This window comes from Triturus cristatus, chromosome 2_1 (genome assembly GCF_964204655.1).
Source record: "Triturus cristatus chromosome 2_1, aTriCri1.1, whole genome shotgun sequence".
Taxonomy (NCBI): domain Eukaryota; kingdom Metazoa; phylum Chordata; class Amphibia; order Caudata; family Salamandridae; genus Triturus; species Triturus cristatus.
In genome coordinates, this window is record NC_140581.1 from 207,909,975 (window position 1) to 207,935,550 (window position 25,576).

The following is a 25,576-nucleotide window of genomic DNA, read 5'->3' on the forward strand; positions in this document are numbered from 1 at the left end:
CTGAAAGGGATCAATCACAATTCTAGTTTGTTTCACTTGTTTTGGTTACCCATAGATGTATACTTATCTTTATAATTGTATATTTATACTTGATTCACCGTTTTACAGTCATTCTATTTAACGCCTTATATGATGAATGTAGCTCCTTTTTTCTAATAAGTTGATAATGCAATTCTTCATGGCTCCCTCCCTGCCCTTCTTTTTAGTTTATCTTCCCTCCTTCTAATTGATTATATATACATCTTTAACTATTGTATTTAGAATTGCTTTAGAAATGTTTTATTTTATATAGGTATTTTCGCTTGTGATAAATTTTTTCTGTATTGTCTGTATTTGTTCATTCTTATGGAAAATCTAATAAAACATTTTGAACTCAAAAAAAAAAAAAATTCTTTTTTTTGTAAATTGTAAAAGGCTGGTGTCTAAATGGATATTGAATGAAATACGTTTAAAACTATGGCATCACTGTCAGAGGCAGCCTGGATTAGAGTTGGACCTTCCTTACTAGTGCCAAATCTGTTTCACTCTGTTGGCCTGCCCCCTTGATTGTGACTGCTTAAACCCAGTGCTAGCCTGCCTATTGCCCTCTAACGCTCCCGGATAGACTCTAAAGAGGATTCAGTATGGCTGGGTTAGTATGTTCCAGCTAGGCAAATGTGCTATGTAGCTACTGGGTAGACCACTAACATCATTTTCAATGCTGCCTGCACTGAGTACATGCTCATGGACCACACTCCTGTCACTCCTGATAGCCACAGAAAGTTTGCTCCATTAATACCCACTGCCAAAGTTCAGCCCCCTAGAACCGCCTCCTCTTCAGACAAAATACAAGTGTTTTGTGTGGGAGAGATACATTTATTCACATGGTACATCCATTTGGAATGCCTTATCCCTCACTCTCCTCCTTTAGGAAGACTTCAAAAAGTTAGATATGCAACTGAAGACAGGTTTTCATTGAAACACATGGACGTGGCCCAACATAAACTTTCTGTCTCTTAACCTGCTTCATAATACCAGAGTTCTCTGAATCACTCTCATGGCTATACATGGGCTGCAAAAAAAAGAAATAGAATGTTATACAGTTATACAAAGTGTGGGGCTAATGTTCAAAAATATCTATTCATCAATGTATTAATTCACTGTTGCAGCGCCATAGATTCAGCGGAAAAGAGCATGCCAGTAGTTGAAGCGATGAAACCTTTTTAGCAGTCATTTAAATCTGATCACAGCAGTACTCGTCCTTAGAATTCATAAAGCAGTTTATGCTATGGCAACATTGCATTATGTTCTCAGGTTGATTTAGTATAAAGTTGGAGCTCTATGACATAATTATATGTTATTTTTCTTCTTTGCAGTGTTTCCAAAGAAGGATATCTCAACTGCAAGTGCTGCGCTCCGAGTTGTTGCCCATATTGACATGGACTGTTTTTATGCACAAGTAGAAATGATTCGAGACCCTGAGCTGAAAGATAAACCATTAGGTAAGAATCCGTATTTAATTGCTTTGAAGTTGGATAGGATTTGTACCAGAAGCAAGTGGGTAAAAATCATGTAGCTTTTAGGAACACATACATTAGATGCCGTGGATGTCCTAGCTTGGCCAGCCTAGTGAATCATTTTGATTTGTTAGTTTTAGACTGATACAACATGTGATTCTCAGAATAAACTTTCGTTTTAGAACTTGCGGCACAAACAGAATGAGTCTGAGCAGGTACAAAGGTCAATTGAGTGTGACTGAATATTATTGGACGAGTTGAATTCCAACTGAGCGATTCTGAGGGTCAACTGTTGGTTCCTTGGGATTGTGTGATGGCCATATGAAAGCGTCTCAGGACAGGTAGATGGTCTCGAAGGGTGGCTGAGGAATAGCTTATGCCTGGCTGAGTTCTAGCTTTGCATTGGTAGGGCTGGTTAAACATCTCTGAAAGCCAATTGAGGCTCTTTGAGGTCGTTGTAATGTAATGTAAGGTAATGTATAGACCAGCTAAGGGCCTACGTAGAAGATACACAATGACAAGCTCAGGGCTATCCGATCTGCTGGCTGAAAGTGACTGAGCGCAGATTGAAGAACTTTCCCTTCTCAGCTGGGGGTCTCTACGGGCTTCATGACGTAATCCAAGGGGCTAGTTGGCCTGGATTTGGACTCTGAGGAATATCATAGGAGTTCTAGGACCCATTAGCTGGCCTCTGATCCAAAACCCACTTAAGTCTCAGTCCTCATCCTCCATGATACACACAATTGGGGTAATAAAGGCCCTGGAGCAAACTCCTGCCCCCACACCTGCCAACATAAGGTGCTGGGGTTTACATGGTTAACAGAACATTTTGCCCCCAGGCTTAGCGCTGTGCTTCTTGTACAATACTGTTCGGTCTGTAAGAAAGTTTTGTCCTGCTGTACTTACCTATGCACTGACAGCGGGAAAGCTTGTGTTGCCTTGACATACCTGTTCACTGTGTCTGAGTGACCCATGTAGTAGTGGTGGGGGAGAGGACCATTGAATATCATGTATGTTCCATCTTTAAGTTTTGCCCCAAACAAACTCCCCATAACTTATAACCAACAGTATCCAATGTTAACTCTTGAACAATGTTGGGATGTAGGGATGTTATTTGCGTGGATGGAGGAGTCAAACAAATATATTTTTTAGTCGGGTGAGGTGGCGGTGTGCTCGGCATAAACCACTTTGAAGACCGCAGGCATATCTGTTGGTCATGCCTTAGCAAATTAAGATCTTGTTTTAATGCTTGATGGCTCCAACTCTTCCTGCTAAATCTGAAATCTGTGTGCAGTATGACAATCTTTTTTAACCTACTAAATATTCCCTCCTGTGAACTTTAATAGTCATACCGTTGACCACAGTTTGCAGCCTCTTATGTGGCATTGCTGTGGCTTATTGTAGTTTATTTGTATTTTGCTAATTTTGCAAAAGGAAGAAACAATAAAAGTAGTATACATTTCAATTCTGGCTTTGATGCCGAAACTTCAATGCAGTTAAGTTTGCTTAGTGGTCTGCCTACTCCTTTTTTAAGGGTTGTATACCTTTGACGTAGGGCTGTAGCAGTGATGTTCATGAAATGTTGTTTTCAGGCAATTGGCTCTCTTTCCTACTATCGTTTGCTTCCCTTAATTTTGAAATTGTTTGTTATTCCAGTACACTATGAGTCATTGTAGAAAGCAAGCACACCCTAGATGTATGTTGAAAGGTCTATTATCAGCAGCACAGCAAGTCCATCTACACAGGAAAACAGCCAAAGTCCAACTGTCTTTCAACACTAGCATGCACATGTCAATAAATTGAATCACAATGCAACAGTCATTTTGAAGAGCTCCACTTCAAAATGTTGAAATAAAAAAGTGATTGATTTGTTACCTGGCACATTATGGTTGTGTATGCATAATATCATTACTTGGGATGTGAGGGGTATGCACACACCCTCACGCCAATATACACTGTAGTCTTACCTTAAACATAGATCTGCCCACAAAGCACTATTCCAAGAGACATACTTGACACTTGCCGAAGCCAAATGCCTTAATCCATGTTGGCATGGCCAAGTGTTCGCCACTGACTACTCCTCCTATGCTAGGGTTGTCCTAATATGGGTGAAGCTGGGGACCCAGTTTGTGGCTGAAGAGGTGGTGGTGGATGCAGACAGTTGATACGTATTCATACAAGGTCGCCTAAGTGGTTGACAGCTCCTACGAAGGGCAATGTATGCCCCCAGCACATATCAGACCTCGTACCTCCACAAACTATCTGGCATTGTACCTCCACAAACTACCTGGCCTACTATCTAGTTGGTACGTGATCCCATGGCTTTTACGAGGAGACTTCAACTCTGTCCTCAGCACTACATTGGATGGTTCCTTCCCTCCCCTACCGTGCACAGTAGAGACATCCAACGCCCAAACACTGACCGACTGGCTACAACACTGTAGTCTTGTGGACATATGGCGAGTCTGCAACCCTGAAACGTGGGTGTACTCATTTTACTCTTCACCACACCATCTGCATGTCCGGATTGACTGCATCGTTGGATCAGCTACACTCCTTGATAAATACGATCGTCGACTAGCTGAAGCACGTAGTCAGCACAACTCACTATTGGAGCGCCTCAGAAGTTTAAATTACATAGAACACTCCTCTCACACTCACACGATATCAGATCACGCTTGCCGTCTGCTAGCGTGGCTGATATGCCAGGAGCAGTCCCAGCAACCTATTCTCTCATTACGTGCCCACATGGGGCACCTCCTCTGCACACAGCCCGAAATACATGCTGAACCAACACATCATTATACATCACTCTACAAATCAACAATGGGACTCGGTCAAGATTGCCTCCAAACATTCTTCTCCTCAATACAATTACCCACCATTCTCCCTACACAGCGAGAGAAACCCAATCAGCCAATCACGCTCTTTGAGATTCGCGAGGCCAATAGTGTCCTGGCAACCGGCAGGGCTCCAGGACCAGATAGCCTACCTGCTGAATACTACAAGGCCTATGCCCCGGTACTGGCTCCTCACCTGCATGCCTTCTATGCAGACGTCATTGCTGCTTTCATTCTCCCTGCCTCAATGCGCAAGGCTTTGCTCCTCTCCATACCTAAGCATGACAGAGACCCTACCGCTCTGAGTTCCTACCAGCGTTTGGCTTTGCTAAACACCGATTATAAAATAAAGGCCAAGGTCTTCACCGACAGCCTGGTGCCCTTAGCCCAGTTCCTGGTCCACCCAGACCAGAATGGGTTTGTCCCATCCAGTAACACCTCACTAAATCTGCAACGTTTCTTCCGGATCTCCACCTATTCTGAAATTCACTAGCCACAGTCTGGATGCCTGGTCTTAGACCTGGAGAAACCCATTGACTCCCTGGGATGGGAATTTCTATTTGCTACCCTACCGCGCTACAGTATCGGGTGCTGATTCCTTAACCTGGTCTTGCTGTTCTATACAGCACCGACCGCCAGAGTGAAGACGGGCTCTTGTATATCGGACCCCATCCCAGTATGTCATGGTGCCCACCAAGGATTCCCGCTCTCTTCACTGTTCTTTTCCCTAGCTATAGAACCTCTTGCAGCCACTATTCGAGCACATAGTGCGGACTGGGAAATCCCACTGGGAGATGAAACACATGCAGTCTCTTTATATGCAGACGATTTTGTATATCTGCGACGTGCGGTCCGACCCTGTTACATTGGCTTGGATAATCAACGACTTTGCTGCCTTTTCAGGCCTGCGGGTCAACTGGGCCAAGTCATGTCTATTCCCTTTCACTCCAGCATGCCCTAACCCTACTTTTATACTTAATCATGTCCCCATGATTTGCAACCCAGTCCGTTCCGATACTTAGTGGTTAGAATCTATCACTAGCCAGCCGATTTGTTAGAGGGTAACCATGGGAGAGCGATAACGGTTGTCGGGTCCCAGATGACTTTCTGGCGCACGGCTCCCTTATATGTCATGGGACAGGTGGCTCTTCTTAAAATTGTGGCCTTACCGTGACTCCTCTGTTACTTCACTATCCTGCCTATCTACATTGCACTCCCCTTCTTCTACGCATTTGGCAGTATTATGAGAGAATTAATTTGGAACAACTCCCATTGTCGTGTGGCACTCTCCAAACGAAGGCGGCCTAGCAGTTCCAAATAGGAGCAATATTATCTCGCCCCCCCATGTTCAGTGGGTGGCTAAATGGATTGCGGTACTCCAGCACACGACACTGCCACGATCTCACCAGCCTAGACGCTCTTGGCACTGCTCTGGCTATTTCATCCTTGCACTTGGGGTAGGTCACCGGAATGCTTACTCCTTGGAGTTGCGTACTGGTGCTACAGCAGAAGCCGGTACATAACGTGATTCCGTATGCACCAGTCCTACCCCTACTGGGCACACCCCGGTGCCACACAACTACCACATCCGCGGAAATTTCCACTTAGCAGGAAGCTGTTCTACATACCTTAGGCAAACAGTGCTTTGCTGCCTTAACTCATGGGGAAAGACGGCCTCCTCCGGGCCAATTGCTACTACACACTTCACTAGTTGCTTCATTAGGTGACAAATGGGGGGACGTGTGCTGGAAGCTCCAGACACACCTTACTATCCTGTACTTAAATGTTATGATAGGCATCTCATAAGATGGTTCACCGCCTTGCTGCGTCAGCACACAGCGGTGTCACTCTTACCCCTGAGGCAGCATTGAGAAATGGATCCGAATCGTCTCTGTACCGACAAAGAATGAACCGCAATACTGGAGAGTCAAAACGGAGTTCCTCGTAACGCCCGCTTCCGCCTAATCCAATATTACATCATACAGAGGGCACACATCACTCCGGCTAAAATGAATTGATATTTCCACCGCGCTGATGCGGCTTGCCCCAGATGTCGCATCCCAGATGCTGATATGATATGGGCCTGCCCGACTCTTAACATTTATTGGCCGGCAGTCACAGCCACATTATCCTGCTATACTGGACGCACTGTGTCACACACAGGGGAAGAATGCATTTTGAGCCTTTTTAGGTCTCGGCTGCGAAGGCTGCGCTTACGCAGTCTCGCTCTGAGATTTAATATTTTTCAGAAGAGGGGCTTGAACCCGCCCCTCTTCTCCATTGGCTGGCCTCTTAAATGCTGGTCAGCCATTGGAGAAGAGCTTTGTCTCCCCAAAGAAGCCCCGTCTTTTTCGGATTCGGGCGTGTGTTTTTTACTTTCTTTCTCTCCTCTGGAATGTAAACATTCCAGCCAATGGCAAGAGGAGAGAAAGAAATACACGACCCCGAATCCGAAAATGCCGCTGCGTTTCTCCGAGGCATTTCTGCTTGACCTCGGAGAAAGGCGGTGGTGTTCATGGCGTCATATGGCGTATAATGAGGCTTGTTATTTTGTGGTTTGTGTCTTTTGCTTTCACCAGAGTCCTTCGTTTATACATGTCCTTCATGTTTGCTTTGCCCATGTCCCTCGGTGTTGCTGTGCCTGAACATGTTTTTTGCTGTTCTTCGAGTCTGTGTCTATTTACCGTTCCTATGCGTTGATATTTTCCATGCCTGGGTTAATTTGTGTCGTTTTCCATCTTTCTGAGTGAGTGAGTGTGTGATGTGGTGTGTGTGCGTTGGACCCTTCGTCTTTGACGTGCTTGAGTTTAACTGTGCTTCGTGTGCTTGAGTCCATGTGTTTGCTTTTCCTGGGTAATGGTGTTTGCTCGCAGACCGGTTTTCTTGTGTGTTTGCAGTGCCTGGCTTCCTGTCTTCAGAGACACATTTCTGTTTGTTGTGTCGCGATCATATGTTTCCTGTTCCCCACTCCTTATGCGTTTACCGTTTCTGAGTTGTTGCCCCCACCCAAACATACACACACAGTAGACCACACAACTTGTATCTGATTAACCAAGCATAAATTTACCCTTGAACATGTGTTGAGAAGGGCGTGTTCAGGCACAAAGTAAACGTCACAAAGTATAGAGAAATGAAGGGGAAGGCTGGGAAGTAATTTTTGTAACTTTATTTACTGCCTCGGTAAAGCATTTTGAATTAAAATCAAGGCAAAAGGACCCGTAAAAGGTAAATAATTAAATGGTTTCAAAAATTCCGACTGGATTGGCACCTGTTGTGGCGAGTGTTAATATATATTTTAGTCCAAGTCAGAAAATGTGCTGGCCAACTCGAGCGTGGCTGTGTTTTTTTTGTGAATCGCGCTCCCGCCTCTTGTTTTGTCTGGGAAGGGTTAACTCATTCCTGTCAGGCTGGCGCAGACAGATCCGCGATGAATCCCTCTTTATTCTATATTCTCGCTGAAGTTTTACCATGAAACATAGGGGTGCTCCTGGTGGAATCCTGGGCCTGTCTTCGGACTGACCTGTTTATTAGTTTGCGTTAAGCTGCCACGAAACAGCACATGCCACAATTAATAAAATCTTCATTCTAAATCTGCAAGTGGAGACTTCTTAATAAAAGGACATTAACATTGTGAACTTGGTATTCAGTGGGTAGATGAAGTTCGGGGGCTAGTTAAAATTTGAAGGCACATTTACATTTTACTGCACGGGCCTTCATCTACGGCGGGGGCACGGAGCTCAGTGGGCGAATGCATCCACCGGGAATTGAAATCCTGACGGGGCCTCTCAGCCGTTCATCCTTCCGGGCTCTGGGTAGCAATGAATTTCTATAGCGCCGTGAGGTCCCAGCGCTCTTTATATGGTTTACACATACACCAATTGGGTAGTAAGTAGCGGCATGGAACATTTTTATTACGTGTATGTGAAGTTGCATTTCGGAAGAGTTGACTGTGGCCCTTTTTAGGTCTCGGCTAGCGTAGGTGGCTCTGTGTGGGTGGCTCTGTGTGTGTGGCTGGCTTTGTGTGTGGCTCTGTGTGTGGGTGCAAATGCAATAGGTCTCGCATTTGAGAGAGATTAAGCTATTGACATTGTAAATAACAATGCCGTTTCTTTAAATGTTTTAAAAACAAAAACATAAACAAAAATAATGTCATGAGCAATGCCAATAGCTCTAACTTCAACAATGCCGAGACCGTTGCATTGTAAATGCTTGTTCATAGGAGCAAACAGCAGATGGTTCCCTCTTTCTAGATCTGGGAATGATAGTGGCCAAGCACTTAATCATGAGATGCTGGAAGTTGTCTGAATCTCCTCCTCTGGTGGCCTGGAGGCAGTCAATTCTGGTATGGGCCAAGGATAAGAACACTGCACTACGCAAGGAAGACACCCTGGACCCTATAGCTACTGACCGGGACACGATACTACACTACTTCCAAAGTGAGCCGCCCTTAGAGTCAAACCAGCCAGACACTAACAGCCGCAACGGTGTGGCCGCAGAGACCTGACAGCTCATCACATAACTGGCTCAAGAGATATTAGGTTGGACTAGCATGTTCACCTCACATTTTCTTTTATGACTTGAGGGGCCACTTACCACAAGCATGCATAATGAAAATATCCTCGACGAGCGGGAGGAGAGAGGGCTGGGGTTACCTAAGTTGGGCCAGGTTATCCCTATTATTTGTTTTGTCCCTCTCCTTTCCCTTCTGGCTCTTGTTACTGATGGGTTACAACGGGTACCGCACTTCACTAACGCCATGAAGGGACGGCGCTTATCGCGACAATCACGGAAGCTTAGCACCCATTTTTATGTAGTGACACAACCAACCTACCAGCATTTATATATTGCCTCATACCTATCTGCTATTACTTACAAAGTCAAAAAGTGTTCCTCACATGAAGTGTGGGAACACGCTGAGCACTTGACAATGTAACTAATACTGAAATGTTGATTCCTCAGTGCTTAATTTGTAAAATAACAAAAACAAAAAAAGTGCCAGGGCCCTCGTCAGGAGGCCACCCCAGCTTGTACCACCCATTACCACTGCCGTCGCTGCCAGTGATAGTATTTACAAAACTTCTAACCATCACACTGCTACAAGTGTGACAATTCAGACTGCTGGAGGCTCCCCGAAGCTATCAAATGGCTTGGGAGGCAAGCATTAGTTTCTTTAATGTATATTTGCTTCATAAACAACTGCTGTTGTGGTCATCTCTAAGTTACACAAACAGTGCCACCATGTGGCAGCTGTCATAGTCCCAGTACTGTCAATTAAGTGCCGGTGCCGAGCCCCGGAAACCACTGGCTCAAATTAAGTACAATTTGAAAAAAATAAAAAGATTTAAACAAAAAAATGTGGTCTTTTATGTAAGATATCTTGTTTTCTAATAGACAAGGCAGCTAAATATCTTGTTGCCAGGCTATATTTATGCATTTTTAATTGCAGATTTTAGTATTGTGGATTTGTTATTGCGTCAAATATTTTAACAAAAAGTAAAGCTTCTTTAGATGAAATATGATTTCAAGCTTTTAGTATTGGTTACCGATTAGCTATCACATTGCAGAGTGCATTAATATACGTTTCTTTTCAGGTGTTCAACAGAAGTCTTTGCTTGTCACCTGTAATTATAAAGCCAGAAATCTTGGTGTGAATAAATGCATGTCTCTGAAGGAGGCTAAAGATGTTTGTCCACAGATGGTTCTGATTAACGGGGAAGACCTCACACCCTATAGAGAAATGTCTTACAGAGTCACAGGTACAGCATATTTCTCTACTCCCTGTTACTTTTAATCGCAACAAGATACACATAGATGAAATGTTTCTGTCAGAATGTCATTATCATAGCTGGGCAGGTGTGAAACTTGTGTAGAATACATTATCTTAAAAATAGGATTTTTTTTAAAAACAAAATTATGTTGCGTGAAGAGGTTTTGTAAAATGCCTGGTTTGTATTTGAAAATTATTTCTAAGTGTTGTGGGGGTGCTGTAGAATTTAACAAACTTGATAAATCCATGGTTCTAATTCAAAATGCATATTTTGTATGTGTGTGTATATATATATATTTTTTTTTTAACTGAGTTTGGTATAGCGCAAACTTGACCCGATATCGGGTATCAGAGCGCTTTACATAATACCAGTTGCGTTACATGAGGACACGTTCATGTTTTTGTTAGGCACGGGGAGATATGTTATTTGCCCAGAATCACAGGATGTTCAGCGTCATTGCCGAGACTCGAACCCGGTTCCCCAGGTTGGAGGTCGACCGCCCTAGCCCTTAGGCCAACTCCTCTTGCCTTTGTTAGCATTTCGATTAAACCTTTATTGGGAGCATATAGTTACAGTACACAAGATGATTTATGGAAAATGGTGGCTAGACAAAGAAAATCCAGGGCGTTCCAGAGTACTGGCCTTAGTAACTGGAAAATGCTGAATCTTTGGAACTGAAAGGAGGCTAGGTTTAGTTTGTACTGGACTCGGGATTCAATGCGAAAGCTATCCAGCGTAGTGCCTTGTTTGTCTTCAGGGACACTGTTGGAAGCAGAGGAGCACAACTACAATCCTGAAGTAGTTCACTTTGTTTTTTACTAGGGTTGATAGAGTTTTAAATTAGGATTTAATGGTCCATACTGAGAAGTCTTGCACTACTTTATAATGTTATGTAACCATTCCAGGTTTATGGTTACATGGTTGAGTTGAACACCACACTGCGGTTCCTTGTTGAGGAAGACAGATTAGTTGTGTCAGGTGATCGTGGTGGCGCTAAGATGGGATGCGAGAGATAGTTGGTGGCAGAGTTAACAGGAAAGTAGATGACTGCAGTTTTCAACAAACTACTCATGACTGAGTGGAACTGCAGTGTGGCAATTACTTATTTATATTTTAAGGTGAGGTGTGAAGAAGGGGTAGGAGAAGAACATCTGTGTGTTTTCGAGGTATGATGGCAACAAAAGCAAAAGATCGGATCATTGAAGGATGTGATCTAGAGAGAGGATAATAGTAGACCCTAGAAACAGCTAAGTAAAATGTTAATGGGAAGAGTGAAGGTGAAGCCAAGGAGCAGCACCAGCAAGCAGGAAAAGTGTTGTAATGATAAGATACAAACTGTTCAAAGTTATGCTTGCACACCCAGGGAGCAGAGTGTGGGAGTAAACATTTACTCCCAGAAGAGTGCCGAGAGGGAGTGTTCTTGTGATGTGTGAGTGTAATGAGGTTAGACAAGTAAGAGAGGCCAGTCTCTGGAGCAAGGTTGACAGAAGCCTGCTTGTAAATGATTGAAAACATTGTGGGTGGGTAGAAAGTGTTATGAGTTGGTTAAATATTAATCTTTCAATAATTTTCAAAATATAGCAGAGTTGACAAGTAGGGCTGTAACTGGCAGTAGTGGAAGGGTCACCAGCTATGTTTGGTAAAAAGACTTATGGCAGCGACAGATGTAAAGCAGCCTGGGTGAATGCCAGAAATGAAAGGCAGATTGAAAGCGAGGAACAACAGATCAGAATTATTGAGTAAAGCGTGAGTGGTGTGATTATTGATGGGATCGGAATGTATAATGGATTAGTGGAACAAAGTGCCAGAGCCAACTCAGCAGGTAGATGTTGAAGAGATGCAGTCAAGAGTAAGGGATGGTGTGTTACCAGCCTACCTAGATATATACTCCTAAATACCCTGTACATGGTACATGATAGTCACTTTGGGAAAGTGGAGGGTGTAACACATGCTGGAGTGGGGAACAGCTAGAATTGCACTGACCACCCTCTGTAGAGAGATTTGTGCTGGTAGAATCATACTTCCTGATCTTCAAAAATAGTATTGATCATCACAATTAATTGTCCTAATGTTTGGCCGTTCAGCAAGATGGCATATATGTGAGCAAAGTGACTGTAGGAAATCTTCCTTTTTTGAGTGGTCACCCAGATTTTTCCAGGCGTCCGGACGTGGGTAGGTCCCAGGATTAAGAGTCCTGACTGATAGGTGGCTTATTCCCGCCAGTGCTTTGGGTTATCCGGATGTCAAGGCTGAGACTGGACACAATTCCCTTCTAGGTTGTGTCAGAAGGAAGAAATTCCACTCCCTAGGATTAATACTGAATCCATGATATAGGGATGGTACTTCTTAGGACTCTCTTCCGGCCATCCACTACACTTTAGAGTAGATTAGGTTTGCAATTTCCCGGTATTGATGAAACGCCGCTCATCCGTTAGGAGATTTTAGGCGTGAAACATGTCGACCTTTTAACCCATTTTTTCACCTCTCACTTCACACACTGAGCTGCAGCAGGTCTAATTTTCCCTTGCCAGCCACGACTCTTGCAGTCTGTTTTTAACCATAGCATCAGTGCCCAGCGAATAGAGGTTCTAGAGACACTCGTAGCTATTTTTAAGCACCTACGATATCCACTCTACTCACCACATTGCCGCCCCACCACCTGTCTTCTGTCAAGAATTCCTGTCATGCGAGGGGAGGAAAACGGTAACCAGCGAAAACGGACTACATCTCCCAGGATGCTTAGCGGTTGAGAGGTTATGTAAACAGGAGAGCTGTTACATAACTCAAGGAAAACACGCCCTTATGTAAACAGGAGAGCTGTTACATAACTCAAGGAAAACACGCCCTTATGTAAACAGGAGAGCTGTTACATAACTCAAGGAAAACACGCCCTATAAAGGGAGGAACCGGGAGGTACAACGCTGTCGGATATTGTGTTTACACCGACGTACCTGCTTAGTGAAGAGCAGTGTTCCGAAGTGGTGCTCCAGTAAGGCAAGAACGGAGGTAGGTCGAGTCGTTACTCCCTGGGCCGTGTCTAGCCCCATCGTCACCTGTGAAGGACCCGGAAGCTCTACCGGATAACCATTGAGCTTCGCTTTTTGACTCGGCTGAGTCAAAGCGCAGTGGCGCTTTTGCTGGTTGGAGTCGTAACTCCCAGCCCGACCAGAGATACAGGGACTGCCAGCTGTAACGCACACCAGGAGGTGTTTGCCGCGTTACAGACTCGGAAGTCCACGGTATCGATCGAGCGGCTGCTCTCGGTTCAGTTTTCTTTGCTTGTGATTGGGAGATCGGTGACGCATCACCAGGAGGTGACTCCGCGTCCCGGTGCAGTCTGAGGAAGAGGTTGAGCGGCTGCTCCCTTCAGGTAGAGACCCCGGCTGGGTGTTTCCCTGACTCCTCGATTCTCCCCAACACTCTTCGTGCCCCTCACAGCCTACCGATTGGCATTGTCGGCCATTTCATTTCTGCCCTCTGTTGGCATACCCCGGGATCGGCGTATATGCAGAGGACGGTTAGGACCATCAGTGCTGTGGGCTGGTAACGTACTTAGCCTGGAGGATTCCAGTGACTATAACCTTTGTTTATTCCTTGTATTATTTTTGCCTTCATTAAAATAACTAAACCTTCACAAGTGGTTGCGTTCTCATTATCGTGTCTGTTAAACGATCCTGAGACGTTCAGGGCGTTACAAAATATCCGACCTTAATAAACACTAACTGTCTCCCGGTCGATAACAGACATGGCAACACTTGATGATGTGCTGGCTGCTTTAGCGACCGTGCAAATTGAATTGGCTGCCTCCAGGCAAGAAACAGCCGATGTAAAAGCCAGACTGGATGCTATCCAATTGGACCCGCTCACGCCCAGCACCTCCCTCACGAACCAGACCCCTGCGGTAGTAGTGGAAATGCCGGTAGCCGTCCCCTTGGCAACACCAGAGAGGTACAGTGGGGATCCTAACACAGTGCAGGTATTCCTCACACAAGTGGCGCTACATTTATCGTGCAAACCAAGGGCGTTCCCCACGAGTCAGGCTCGTGTGGCTTTCCTTATATCCTATTTGGCTGGAAACGCGGCACAATGGGCCGTACCTCTGGTGAGCAGGGACGACCCCATCTTATGTGATTGGGGTGCTTTTCGCGAGGAATTCCTGAAGGTCTTCGACAGAAGGGCTGACTCGTACACGGCGGACCGTGAAATGCTTGAGTTGAGACAGGGATCCAACGACCTGGTGCAGTATCTCAACGCGTTCCGAAGGCTGGTTGCGGAAACCAAGTGGCCTGTTGCTAAACAGACGGCGCTCTTCCATCACGGGCTGTGCGAGGAGCTCAAGGACGCCGTGGCTCATATTGACCCACAACCCAAGACATGTGAGGGCCTTATCAACCTGGTATTACGGCTGGAACATAGGCTAAGTGAAAGAAAGGGGGATCATGGGAGAAAAGGAAAATCCCTTCCCTCCTAGGTGACAGTGGGAAGTCCTGAAACTGCCACCGCATCCAAGGGAGAACCCATGGACATCGGCGCAATACGAGCGAGCCTCACAGCCACGGAGAAAGAGTCACGCCGTAAATAAGGATTGTGCCTATATTGTGGCAAAAAAGGCCACTACGTACGTGAATGCCCTGCCAAACCGAAGACGTCACGTTATCGGGCCAACCGGTCGGTAACAGCCGTGGTGGACGTACCGGCGGAAAACTAGAGGACTCCCAGACCAAAGAAGGGGCATCTCGGAGTCACTCATCCATCCCTTCACTTTCCAACTCAGTCACTAAGGGACAACGACACCTGTTTCTCACGGTGCACGTGGGAGTGCATGACCAGTGGATACCCGTTGTGGCCATGGTGGATTCAGGGGCCACTGGCATGTTTATGGACCACAACGAGGCATGCAGGCTAGGGCTAGTGCTTCTTCCCAAAGCTGTACCCGAAGACGTCTATGCTGTAGACGGAAGGCGATTGGTGACGGGGCCCATCGGGCAGCACACGGGGGTCCTTCCGATGAGATGTGGGAGGAACCATTTGGAACAAATCGATTTTAACATCATCCGAGCGCCCCAATATGGCGTCATATTGGGATTGCCGTGGCTACAGAAACACAACCCCTCTGTGGATTGGCCAACACATCGCATCGAACTGACGTCACCGTATTGCATCCTGCATTGTGGAATAAGAACGGAATCCCTTGACGCAGATGAGAGCGGGAGTCAGACGGTGGCTACAGCGGCAGAAAAAGATGTGGCTCTCCCCCAGGCTTATCACAGTTTTGAGGATGTATTTGATGAGGTGAAGGCGGAAGTGCTACCACCACATAGACAGTTTGACTGCCAGATCGACCTGGTGCCAGGGGCCAGCGTTCCCAGCGGCAGGCTGTATGCCCTGACGGAGCCTGAAAACGTGCATCTCCGGGGGTACCTGGATAAACTCCTCAAGCTAGGATTCATCCGCCCGTCCAAGTCTCCGGCCGCCTCGCCACTCTTCTTCATCCCAAAGGCTAATGGGGAGCTGAGAGCCTGTGTGGACTTTAGGGCATTGAATGCGATAACCATAAAGAATCGGTACCCCTTGCCTCTCATCAGTGTACTTCTGGAACAGGTCAAGAAAGCTCGTATCTACACCAAGTTGGATTTGAAAGGGGCATACCATCTGGTGCGCATGAGGGACGGAGACGAGTGGAAGACCGCCTTTAAGACCAGGTTCGGCCTTTTTGAGTACCTCGTCATGCCGTTCGGTCTGTGCAACGCCCCGGCAGCCTTTCAGTACTTTTTGAATGAGGTATTCAGAGAGGAGTTGGATATCTACGTGGTCGTATATATCGACGACATCCTCATCTATTCGTCCAGTGTGGAGGAGCACGTACACCACGTCAAAGCTGTGCTCCAAAAGCTGAGGGAAAACATGCTGTTTTGTAAACTCAGCAAGTGTGACTTCCACGTCACATCCGTGGAATTCCTCGGAGTGATGCTGAGTCCAGAGGGACAGGAGATGGCAGAACGAAAGATCAAGGCGGTGAAAGAATGGCCGGTGCCCCAAAGCGTGAAGGACGTCCAAAGTTTCATTGGCTTCGCCAACTTTTACAGGCGGTTTATAGATGGATTTTCAGGATTGGTGGCCCCAATCACACAGCTACTGAGGAAGTCCAAGGAGTTTGTCTGGTCCCCTGAAGCGAACACAGCCTTTGAGGCCCTGAAAAGCGCCTTTGGTAAGGCGCCGGTGTTGGCTCACCCCGATCCGGATCTCCCCTACGTGGTGGAAGCGGACGCATCGGATGTGGCGCTGGGGGCTATCTTGTCCCAACGCAACCATGACACAGGGGTGCTTCATCCCGTTGCGTACATGTCCCGCAAACTCAACGACGCCGAACGCAACTACCATATTGCGGAGAAGGAGCTTCTCGCAATCAAGGACGCCTTCACCGAATGGAGGCATTGGTTGATGGGGGCAAGACATGTGGTATCGGTGTACACGGACCATCGGAACCTACAGTTCATGACGGCCACAAGACACCTTTCTCCCAGACAGCTGCGGTGGATGATCTTCTTTGCGGGGTTCAACTTCCGCATCACATATCGGCCGGGGACGGAAAACCGGAAGGCGGACGCCCTGTCCCGTCAATCTGCAGTTAAGGAACCATTGCCTGCGACGGAGCATTCCATCATTTCCCCGAGGATGGTATTGGGGGTTATCCAACCGGATACTTTCCTGAGGGGAATAAAGAGAGGGATCAGGTCATTCGCATGGCGGAGGTGGCTCCTCAGTCACAGAGAATGGCAGCTGAAGGACGGGATACCCCTGAAGGGCAGGTGCCTATTGATACCCACGCCTAGGCTAAGGAAACAAGCATTCATCTGGTGCCATGACTCTCCATGCGCAGGTCATTTGGGCTTTGAAAAAACGGTGGCTAGCATGGGACGGCATTTCTGGTGGCCAACCATGAGAGTGGATGTCAGGAGGTGGGGACAGGAGTGTCCTACGTGTGCTACCATGAAGGCCGACCATGGCCGAACCCAAGGGCTCTTACATCCACTTCCGACCCCGGATAGACCATGGGATAGCATATCTCTGGACTTCGTGGTGGGCCTACCGGTAGACCAGGGGATGACGGCAATACTGGTGGTGGTGGATTACTTGACGAAAATGGGGCACTTCATCCCCTGCAAGAGAGTCCCTACGGCCGGGGAATTGGCGTCACTACTCCTAAAGAATGTGGTACGACTGCATGGATTACCTGGGGTGATCGTGTCGGACCGGGGATCGCAGTTTACTGCGCAATTCTGGAAGACTTGGTGCACTGCGCTGCATGTTAAGACCGCTTTGTCCACCAGCTACCACCCTCAAACGGACGGCCAAACCGAGCGCCTGAACCAAACGCTCAAACAGTATCTGCGATGTTTTGTGGACCAGGGCAGGGAAGAATGGGTCGACTTGCTATGGGTTGCAGAGATAGCCTATAACAACGCCACTCACAGCTCCACACAGTCATCTCCGTTCTATAGCAACTATGGCCAACATCCCAGGTTCTTGCCCTTTCTACATCCGTTCAGAGAGGACAGGATTCCCGCCACAGCGGACAGGGTGGCACACATAAAAGACACGTTGATGCGCTCAAGGGCTGTCCTAATAGAGGCCAAGATAAGATACAAGGCTGCGGCAGACGGGAAGAGAAGGCCCGGACCACTGTACCGCACTGGAGACTACGTCTGGATATCCACAAGAAACATGAGGTTTCGAAAGAACAGTGTGTTCCATCCCAAGTACATGGGCCCCTATCGAATTACCAAGTGTATGGGTCCCGTGAACGTGAAGGTGTGCTTGCCCCAGTCATTGCGGATACACCCTGTCTTTCATGTATCATTGCTCAAACCGGCACCCTCCAAGCCGTCTGGGACACCCAGGCCGGTATGCGTGGAGTCGGAGGTGGAGTATGAAGTGTCGGGCATACGGGCGTCCAAATGGCGCAGGGGGAAGCTGTGGTACCTGGTTGCGTGGAAAGGCTATGGCCCGGAGGAGCAGTCATGGGAACCGGCTGAAGGGGTTCATGCTCCGCGCTTGGTCTCCTTGTTCCATCGGCGTTTTCCTGCCAGCGCTGGACCCGTGGGGAGCCGCTGAGAGGGAGGATGTACTGTCAAGAATTCCTGTCATGCGAGGGGAGGAAAACGGTAACCAGCGAAAACGGACTACATCTCCCAGGATGCTTAGCGGTTGAGAGGTTATGTAAACAGGAGAGCTGTTACATAACTCAAGGAAAACACGCCCTTATGTAAACAGGAGAGCTGTTACATAACTCAAGGAAAACACGCCCTTATGTAAACAGGAGAGCTGTTACATAACTCAAGGAAAACACGCCCTTATGTAAACAGGAGAGCTGTTACATAACTCAAGGAAAACACGCCCTATAAAGGGAGGAACCGGGAGGTACAACGCTGTCGGATATTGTGTTTACACCGACGTACCTGCTTAGTGAAGAGCAGTGTTCCGGAGTGGTGCTCCAGTAAGGCAAGAACGGAGGTAGGTCGAGTCGTTACTCCCTGGGCCGTGTCTTGCCCCATCGTCACCTGTGAAGGACCCGGAAGCTCTACCGGATAACCATTGAGCTTCGCTTTTTGACTCGGCTGAGTCAAAGCGCAGTGGCGCTTTTGCTGGTTGGAGTCGTGACTCCCAGCCCGACCAGAGATACAGGGACTGCCAGCTGTAACGCACACCAGGAGGTGTTTGCCGCGTTACAGACTCGGAAGTCCACGGGATCGATCGAGCGGCTGCTCTCGGTTCAGTCTTCTTTGCTTGTGATTGGGGTATTGGTGACGCATCACCAGGAGGTGACTCCGCGTCCCGGTGCAGTCTGAGGAAGAGGTTGAGCGGCTGCTCCCTTCAGGTAGAGACCCCGGCTGGGTGTTTCCCTGACTCCTCGATTCTCCCCAACACTCTTCGTGCCACTCACAGCCTACCGATTGGCATTGTCGGCCATTTCATTTCTGCCCTCTGTTGGCATACGCCGGGATCGGCGTATATGCAGAGGACGGTTAGGACCATCCGTGCTGTGGGCTGGTAACGTACTTAGCCTGGAGGATTCCAGTGACTATAACCTTTGTTTATTCCTTGTGTTATTTTTGCCTTCATTAAAATAACTAAACCTTCACAAGTGGTTGCGTTCTCATTATCGTGTCTGTTAAACGATCCTGAGACGTTCAGGGCGTTACATCTTCATACAGCCTTCCGGCTAACAAAACAAAAGAACTCCTGCAAAGAGCCCCCCACGGGGCCCGTTGGCCATTGCAGCGCCAGCCCAACGAGGAGCTGCCCTATGATGAAGCATGACACCTCTCGGGGTGTGTGAGGGCCCTTGCTCCTTATTGGAGCTCTTCCCCTCTATTTTCTTCCTTGACCTGTAACTCCAATCCCTCCGGCCATCCTGTCCACTTCCTTAGGAACTGCATACCTCTTGATATATCTCTATACATACGGGCATGTATGCTGAACCTACATCCTAAAAAGCCTGAGTCACTATTTTTTTCCACCCAGATTTGTTGCCTTTTTCAGAACCTGTTTTTGCTTTTGCTGGACTTAGAACTCTATGAGCTGTTACTCCTGCCTCTGGCTAAATATGTTTAAAGTGCCTTTACTCCCCCTTTAAACATCATTAAATTGGCTTACCTCTTATTGACGTATTTAACTTAAAAGCCACCTGTACACTCTAGCAACTGTAGTGGCTTCCATGGAGTAGGCCTCCCAAACATGACTTCAGGCCTACCATGTGCAGCCTGACTGCAGCGGCCCAAAAACATGCTGTCACACGTGTTAAAATATTTTTTTTTGACAGGCGGGAAGCTCTGCTTTTAAATATTAATACATGACTCATAAGATCATATTTTTGCCGACAAGGTTGGGTGCTGTATATTTAAAAGAGAATGTACGAAATTAAAATTAGCATGTTCCTCCAGTGACTAGGCCCCCAAAGCTGTTTTCAATTTCAGGGCTGTATCTGAATCCTAGAAAATGATTATAAACTTTAATCTTTAATTTTTTGCAGGAAGCAACTAAAATGGTAATTCAAAGACTAATTTCCATATTTATTAAACATCCAATCATTGGTGAAGTTTGATTTTTAATACGTAATTAGCAAAAGTAGCTTTTAGAAAGTTACCTTTTCTGTGCCTGAAGCCACACTAGGCTAATTTACATCAGCATGCTAGCAGCTGTCCAGTAAGACTTATACATAATGAAGTGTGAAAACTGCTCTCAGAGCAGAACAATGGCTTAGGCCTGGTGACAGGACTGACTGGGTGTGTGGCATTTGATACCTATATTGATGGACATTTGGGGTGGACCCAGGGACTTTATTAACTTGAAAGGTACAGCGGAGAGGTCTGTCCATTCATACATTAACGTAAAGAGGACCTCGAGAAGGAAAAGCCTTTATTCCCAAGCTCAAAATAGCCAGTCTGGCTTCCAGCTCAGTGGGAAGGAAGCTACCCCCAAAACTGCTTTTGAGTGCACACAGGAGAGGGTACTGCCAATTTTCGTGACCACACCTCTGGATGGACACAAAAGCTCTGCACAAAGCCAATGCATTCCCCCATCATGGATTTTAGGAATGAGGTGCACTGTGGGTTTGTTTACAGTAGAGCACACGGCAGCTGCTGAAAAAGTGTTTAGGGTTGCCCCTGGAAACCTTTTTCCCCATTGGTTAGGGAGATTCCACGCGAGACCCCCACCCACTGGCTACTGCAGGCCATAAAAATTGGCAACTCAATGAACCTTCCTCAGAACTGTTTCAGGACCTGTGGAATATCAGAAGAGGATCAGACCTGCTGTCTGTGACCTGAGAGGAGCCCTGAAAAACTGGACCTTCTCCCTCTTGTACCCAGGACAAAGAAGTAGATTTCAAAGGTTAGACATTTTTAGCGATTCCTTGTGCAGAGTCAGTAGCACAGTCAACACCAATAATACTTTCCCACAGCGAGTTGCTTGAGTGTCCTTTTTGGAGTTCCTGGTTGGAGACCCCCAGCCACATCATTTTCCTTCCTCAGGACAACCTGGACAGAGACCCACAGGTCTCTTTCACTGTTGGGCCTAGCCAGCCTATCAGCCTGTTCTTGGTTGCTCTCCTGCCTGCATGTCCTCCACGTTCATGATTGTAGTCGAAATACACTTCTTGAACTCATTGTCCAAACCTCATGAAGCAAAGGCTTTCTTCTCACTTGTTCCGTTTGTCAAATTCTATATTGCAGATTCAGTTCCTTGATTTTGCTCATATGGTACCCTGCCTGTTTTTTTATCCCTGTAACATTAATCTCCACATTATCTACTTTTTGGACAAAGTTCAATTATTCCATCAGTTTTGGCTCATGTTTAGCGAGGATCTCCATTTTGCCACTGGTGACTTTTTCTGCATCAGTTCCCCTTCATGCAGTGAATTTGGGTGAAAGCAATCCTCTGCAAGTCTACTGTAATCTGAGATTGCGGTGATAATGTGCCCTATGAATGTGGAAAAGGGAGTTTGAGGTTCCCCCAAGCTCGCACCTTTGCATGGAGAAGGCCCTGCCATTGGAGCAGGGTTGGAACATAGAATAAAAGCCTGAGTACTAGGCTGGTGTGTCATTAATTAAGATACCTATGGCATGTGAGTGAAATGCCGGCTTGGACTGTTTCTGTTCCAGTTCAGCATTACCCGGGTAGTCCGTTACTGTGGGTCCCCTCTCGTGTTTGCAGCTTGATCTTTGTGCTGCAATAAAGAAGCATTTTAATTTACCTTGCACGCAAGAATTCTCGGATGCTCACTTGTGAAGAGTATTGCAGAACTGCCACATAAGGACGAGTGTTCAACCATTCAAATGGGCAAACCATATAATTGCTATCAGCAGGTTGTAGACTCTGGGGGGGAAACACTCTAGAACCACACACCAGAGTTGACAGCGATGGTCCAAGCAGGACATTCATTTCATATGTAACATTCTGGTGTTTTAGCTACTGACTGGTCATGCCCATAGTTGTCCATATTTGTAGAGCCAGAGACCTCTATGCCATAAGGTGCAAAAATTCGGGCAGATGGAATAAGGGAGGAAATAGTGGTAATAGTGGAGGTTTGAGTGACCAAATAAGAGAAGTGACTTAGGAATTTATTTTAGAAATCTGTCTAGTAGATGAGATCAAAAAAGAGACAGAATCTATGTTTTACTGAGGTGATGTTTATCTTCATAAAACCAATAAAATGTGTTAAAGAAGGCACAATTCATGTGAAGTAAATGCATGGTGATTGGAGACGAAATGCTCCCTAAGGTTCCGTTGGGGCTCCTGATATTTGGTTGATGTATTACGGCAACAAACGTATAGATGTTGTAGGTTCTTTTCATTCTGTACTAGTAGTCAAAGGAACTATGATCAAATCCAAGTCTTATGTTGCCAGAGAAGGTTCATGCCTATTGGGCTGGCCACAGCAACCGGAACTCATGGATTCCAATCGCAATATCAGGTACTTTATGACGATATTACGCCTACAGTGCAGTGAAACTGACTGCATGTATTTTTTTAAATTTTATTTATATCATTTATAGAGCGTATGAATCACCCCAGACGTGGTATCTCCGCGCTGTAGCAGCTCTTGGGCACAGTCAGAGTAGGTGGATCAGTATAGTGCCGTTTTTAACTTTTTCCTGAATGACAGATAATTGGTACAGAGGTGGATGTCCCTGGGTATTTGGTTCCAGAGTTGGGGGGGGCTAGGTAAGTGAAGGATTTGCCTCCTAATTTGATTAGTTTTATACGTGGGGCGACGAGGAGATCTTAGAGCCCTGACCGGAGGGTTCGGGGTGGGGTGTATCTGACCAACTCGTCCGACAGGTATTTCGGTCCCATTTTATTTAAGGCTTTAAACACCATGCAGCAAACCTTAAAGTTGACTCTTTTGCGTATGGGCAGCCTGTGTAGTTTGCGGAGTAGGGGGAGTGAAGCTGTATGATGAAAGGTGGAATTGGTGAAGAAGTGATAGCCATGAAAAGGGGAGGGATTCAGTGGCGTCAACAGAAATGTTCATGGAGGCCACACTCGTGCCCACTTAATGTCAGTATAGCGGCGAGATCATAAAATGTAATTTGTCACAAAGGTTTGGGATGTGTTTTGCATTAAATGATTGCTAATCTTAGGTTACAATCTTTGCTATGCATTTAGTGACCTAGTTTCTTGCATAGGTATCATTCGTCAGGTGTCAATCTTTAATCTTTCCCAATCTTTCTTATTTAGAAAATATCAAAGCACTATTTTACTGTTGTTTTATGTTATATTGTCTGCGTGCTATTTTGAACGCAGATGAAAATTGCAAACGTGCTAGAACATAATTTATTGTTGTGCTATTTACGGAGGGGAAGGAGTGGCATCCTGAGTGGAATTACGGCTTAGAATATTTCTGTTCAAGCTCAGCATTACACGGGAAGTCAGTTACTCTGGGTCCCCTCAGTATGTAAGCTTGGTCTCTGCGCTGCAATAAGGAACCAGTTTAATTTACCATGCATGTGAGACTTTGTGACCGTCTTAGGACGGTCCAGTGTACTTACTGTTTGTATACAGTTCTGAAGTGCGGGCTATGGGACTCATCTGCACCCATATGCGAGGCAGCTGTGGACTGTTTCCGTGTGCCTAAAAAAACACCCCCTCTTCCTGGCACCCACCATTCAGGGCCCATCAGTGTAGACACTGCACCATCTGAAAAGTAGAAGAATTTAAGTTTAAGCTGCTGTGAGACACTGCGAGAGGAATATGGACTGTCTGCAAGGTGAAGGTATGAGGGATGCATTGAGAGAAGCAGGGGCATGAATAGTATAGAGCATTAGAAACAGCAGAAAGCGAGTTGAGTTGGTGAATAAAAACCAGAGGAGGTGGCCAGAAGACGGAGCTTCAGGTGCAGAGGGTAGGTGAAACAAGAAACTGCAGGGGTTTGGTGAAAAGAAAGGCGCTATAGGCGAAGAGCTTGGAAATAGGAGGGAGAATCATTGAAAAGGGAGCAGTAGGGGAGAGGGAATTTGCAGGAGGGGCCACAAGAGTGGGAAGAAATACCGGCTTGAGCAAATGAAGGGCTTGCATTTGTAGAGTTGAGAGACAGAAAAGAGGCTGCTGTGGTCAGACGTCAGAACTGCAGTAAAAAAAAGTGACAGGTATAACAGAAAGATGGGAGAACATTTAGCTTCAGGAAGAGAAATAACAGAGATAAGGTATATTTACAATGGTAACGGGAGAGAGAGCTGCAGCAAGAGGTGGGAGAAAAAGAGGCTTCAGGATGAGCGGCCACTGACAGATCTGCAGGAGGAAACGAAAACATTGAGCTAGAAATGGAAAGATGACAAGTGAGGTTCTTTAGGCAAAGAGATTTGAGGGAGCAGGAAAAATGGTGAGAGTGGGAGGACAGACAAAGTGTAATGAGATTGAAAGCGGAAGCTTCAGGATGTCTAGTAAGATGGATAATGGTGAAAGCTACAAACGTGGAGAGGTAGTAAGCTGCAGGAGTGGCAACAGTGAATATAAAACTGAAGAGGTGATGGCAGACATAAAGCTGCAGAAGGCGATGGTCACTGAAGCTTCATGAAATGTCTCACTCAGTTCCTGAATGAAGTCTGAGGTGTCTATGGCAGGTAGGTAGGTGTGGATATGGAGTAGTTACAAAACAAAGGAATCCACCTCTGGGGGAGGGGGGGGAGAGAAAAGGCTGGGGTCAGATAGTATGGATAGTGGGAGTTGTGTGTCCTACAGTGGTTGGACGCACACTGTGTTTGTTTAAATACCCCTCACACACCAAAATGGCCCTTGGTGTCATGCTTCACCATAGGGGTCTTCCCGCCCCGCTGCGGGACGGGGCGTGCTACGACCTGCGACTACGCGGGAGCACTAATTCTGTAGTGCTATGTGTAATGCAAGGGGGAGGGTCTGGAGTTTAAATAGGTGGGTGAATTAAAAAGACCTGGCCTCGTTGGACATAGAATTTTAATAAGTCACGAGAGGCTGGTGCTATTAAAAGTGTGTTGCGGAGATGTCCTGCGTAATGTGCGGCTATTCCTAGTGAGTCAACATGTTTCGATGTTGCAAGGCATCTTTGTCAGGACAAGAAAAAGATCCCTCCTGTATTAACTATGTTAGCTCTAATTTAGAGATTGTTAATGTATGTGTAAATGCAGACAATAAAGCATTTATATACAATACCTAGTGGTATGCCTTAATCAGTGTCTGAAAGAGAGAAAAAAGGAAAAAAGATAACTGAATGTCCCAGGCAGCTTAAATCGAGGTACCTGCAAAAGTAAGCAGTTCGCCACATAGTGACATTTAGTGTCGTTTAGCCATTAGCCTTTAGCGTAAAAAGAGGTGCAGTAACCTGTTGGGGCCATTTTGGTGTGTGAGGGGTATTTAAACAAACACAGTGTGCGTCCAACCACCGTAGGACACACACCTCCCACTATCCATACTATCTGACCCCAGCCTTTTCTCT

At 46.4% G+C, this 25,576-nt stretch overlaps 1 protein-coding gene across 2 annotated transcripts in view; it reads left to right on the forward strand.

Annotated features, from left to right (window-relative positions):
- POLI (DNA polymerase iota) overlaps positions 1 to 25,576 on the forward strand; it is a 329,170-nt gene that overhangs the window by 14,891 nt on the left and 288,703 nt on the right. For both annotated transcript variants that reach the window (XM_085629940.1, XM_085629934.1), the window contains exons 2-3: positions 1,356 to 1,481; positions 9,928 to 10,092. In XM_085629940.1, the coding sequence (XP_085486066.1) occupies positions 1,356 to 1,481; positions 9,928 to 10,092 (291 nt within the window). The remainder of the gene's footprint in view (positions 1 to 1,355; positions 1,482 to 9,927; positions 10,093 to 25,576) is intronic.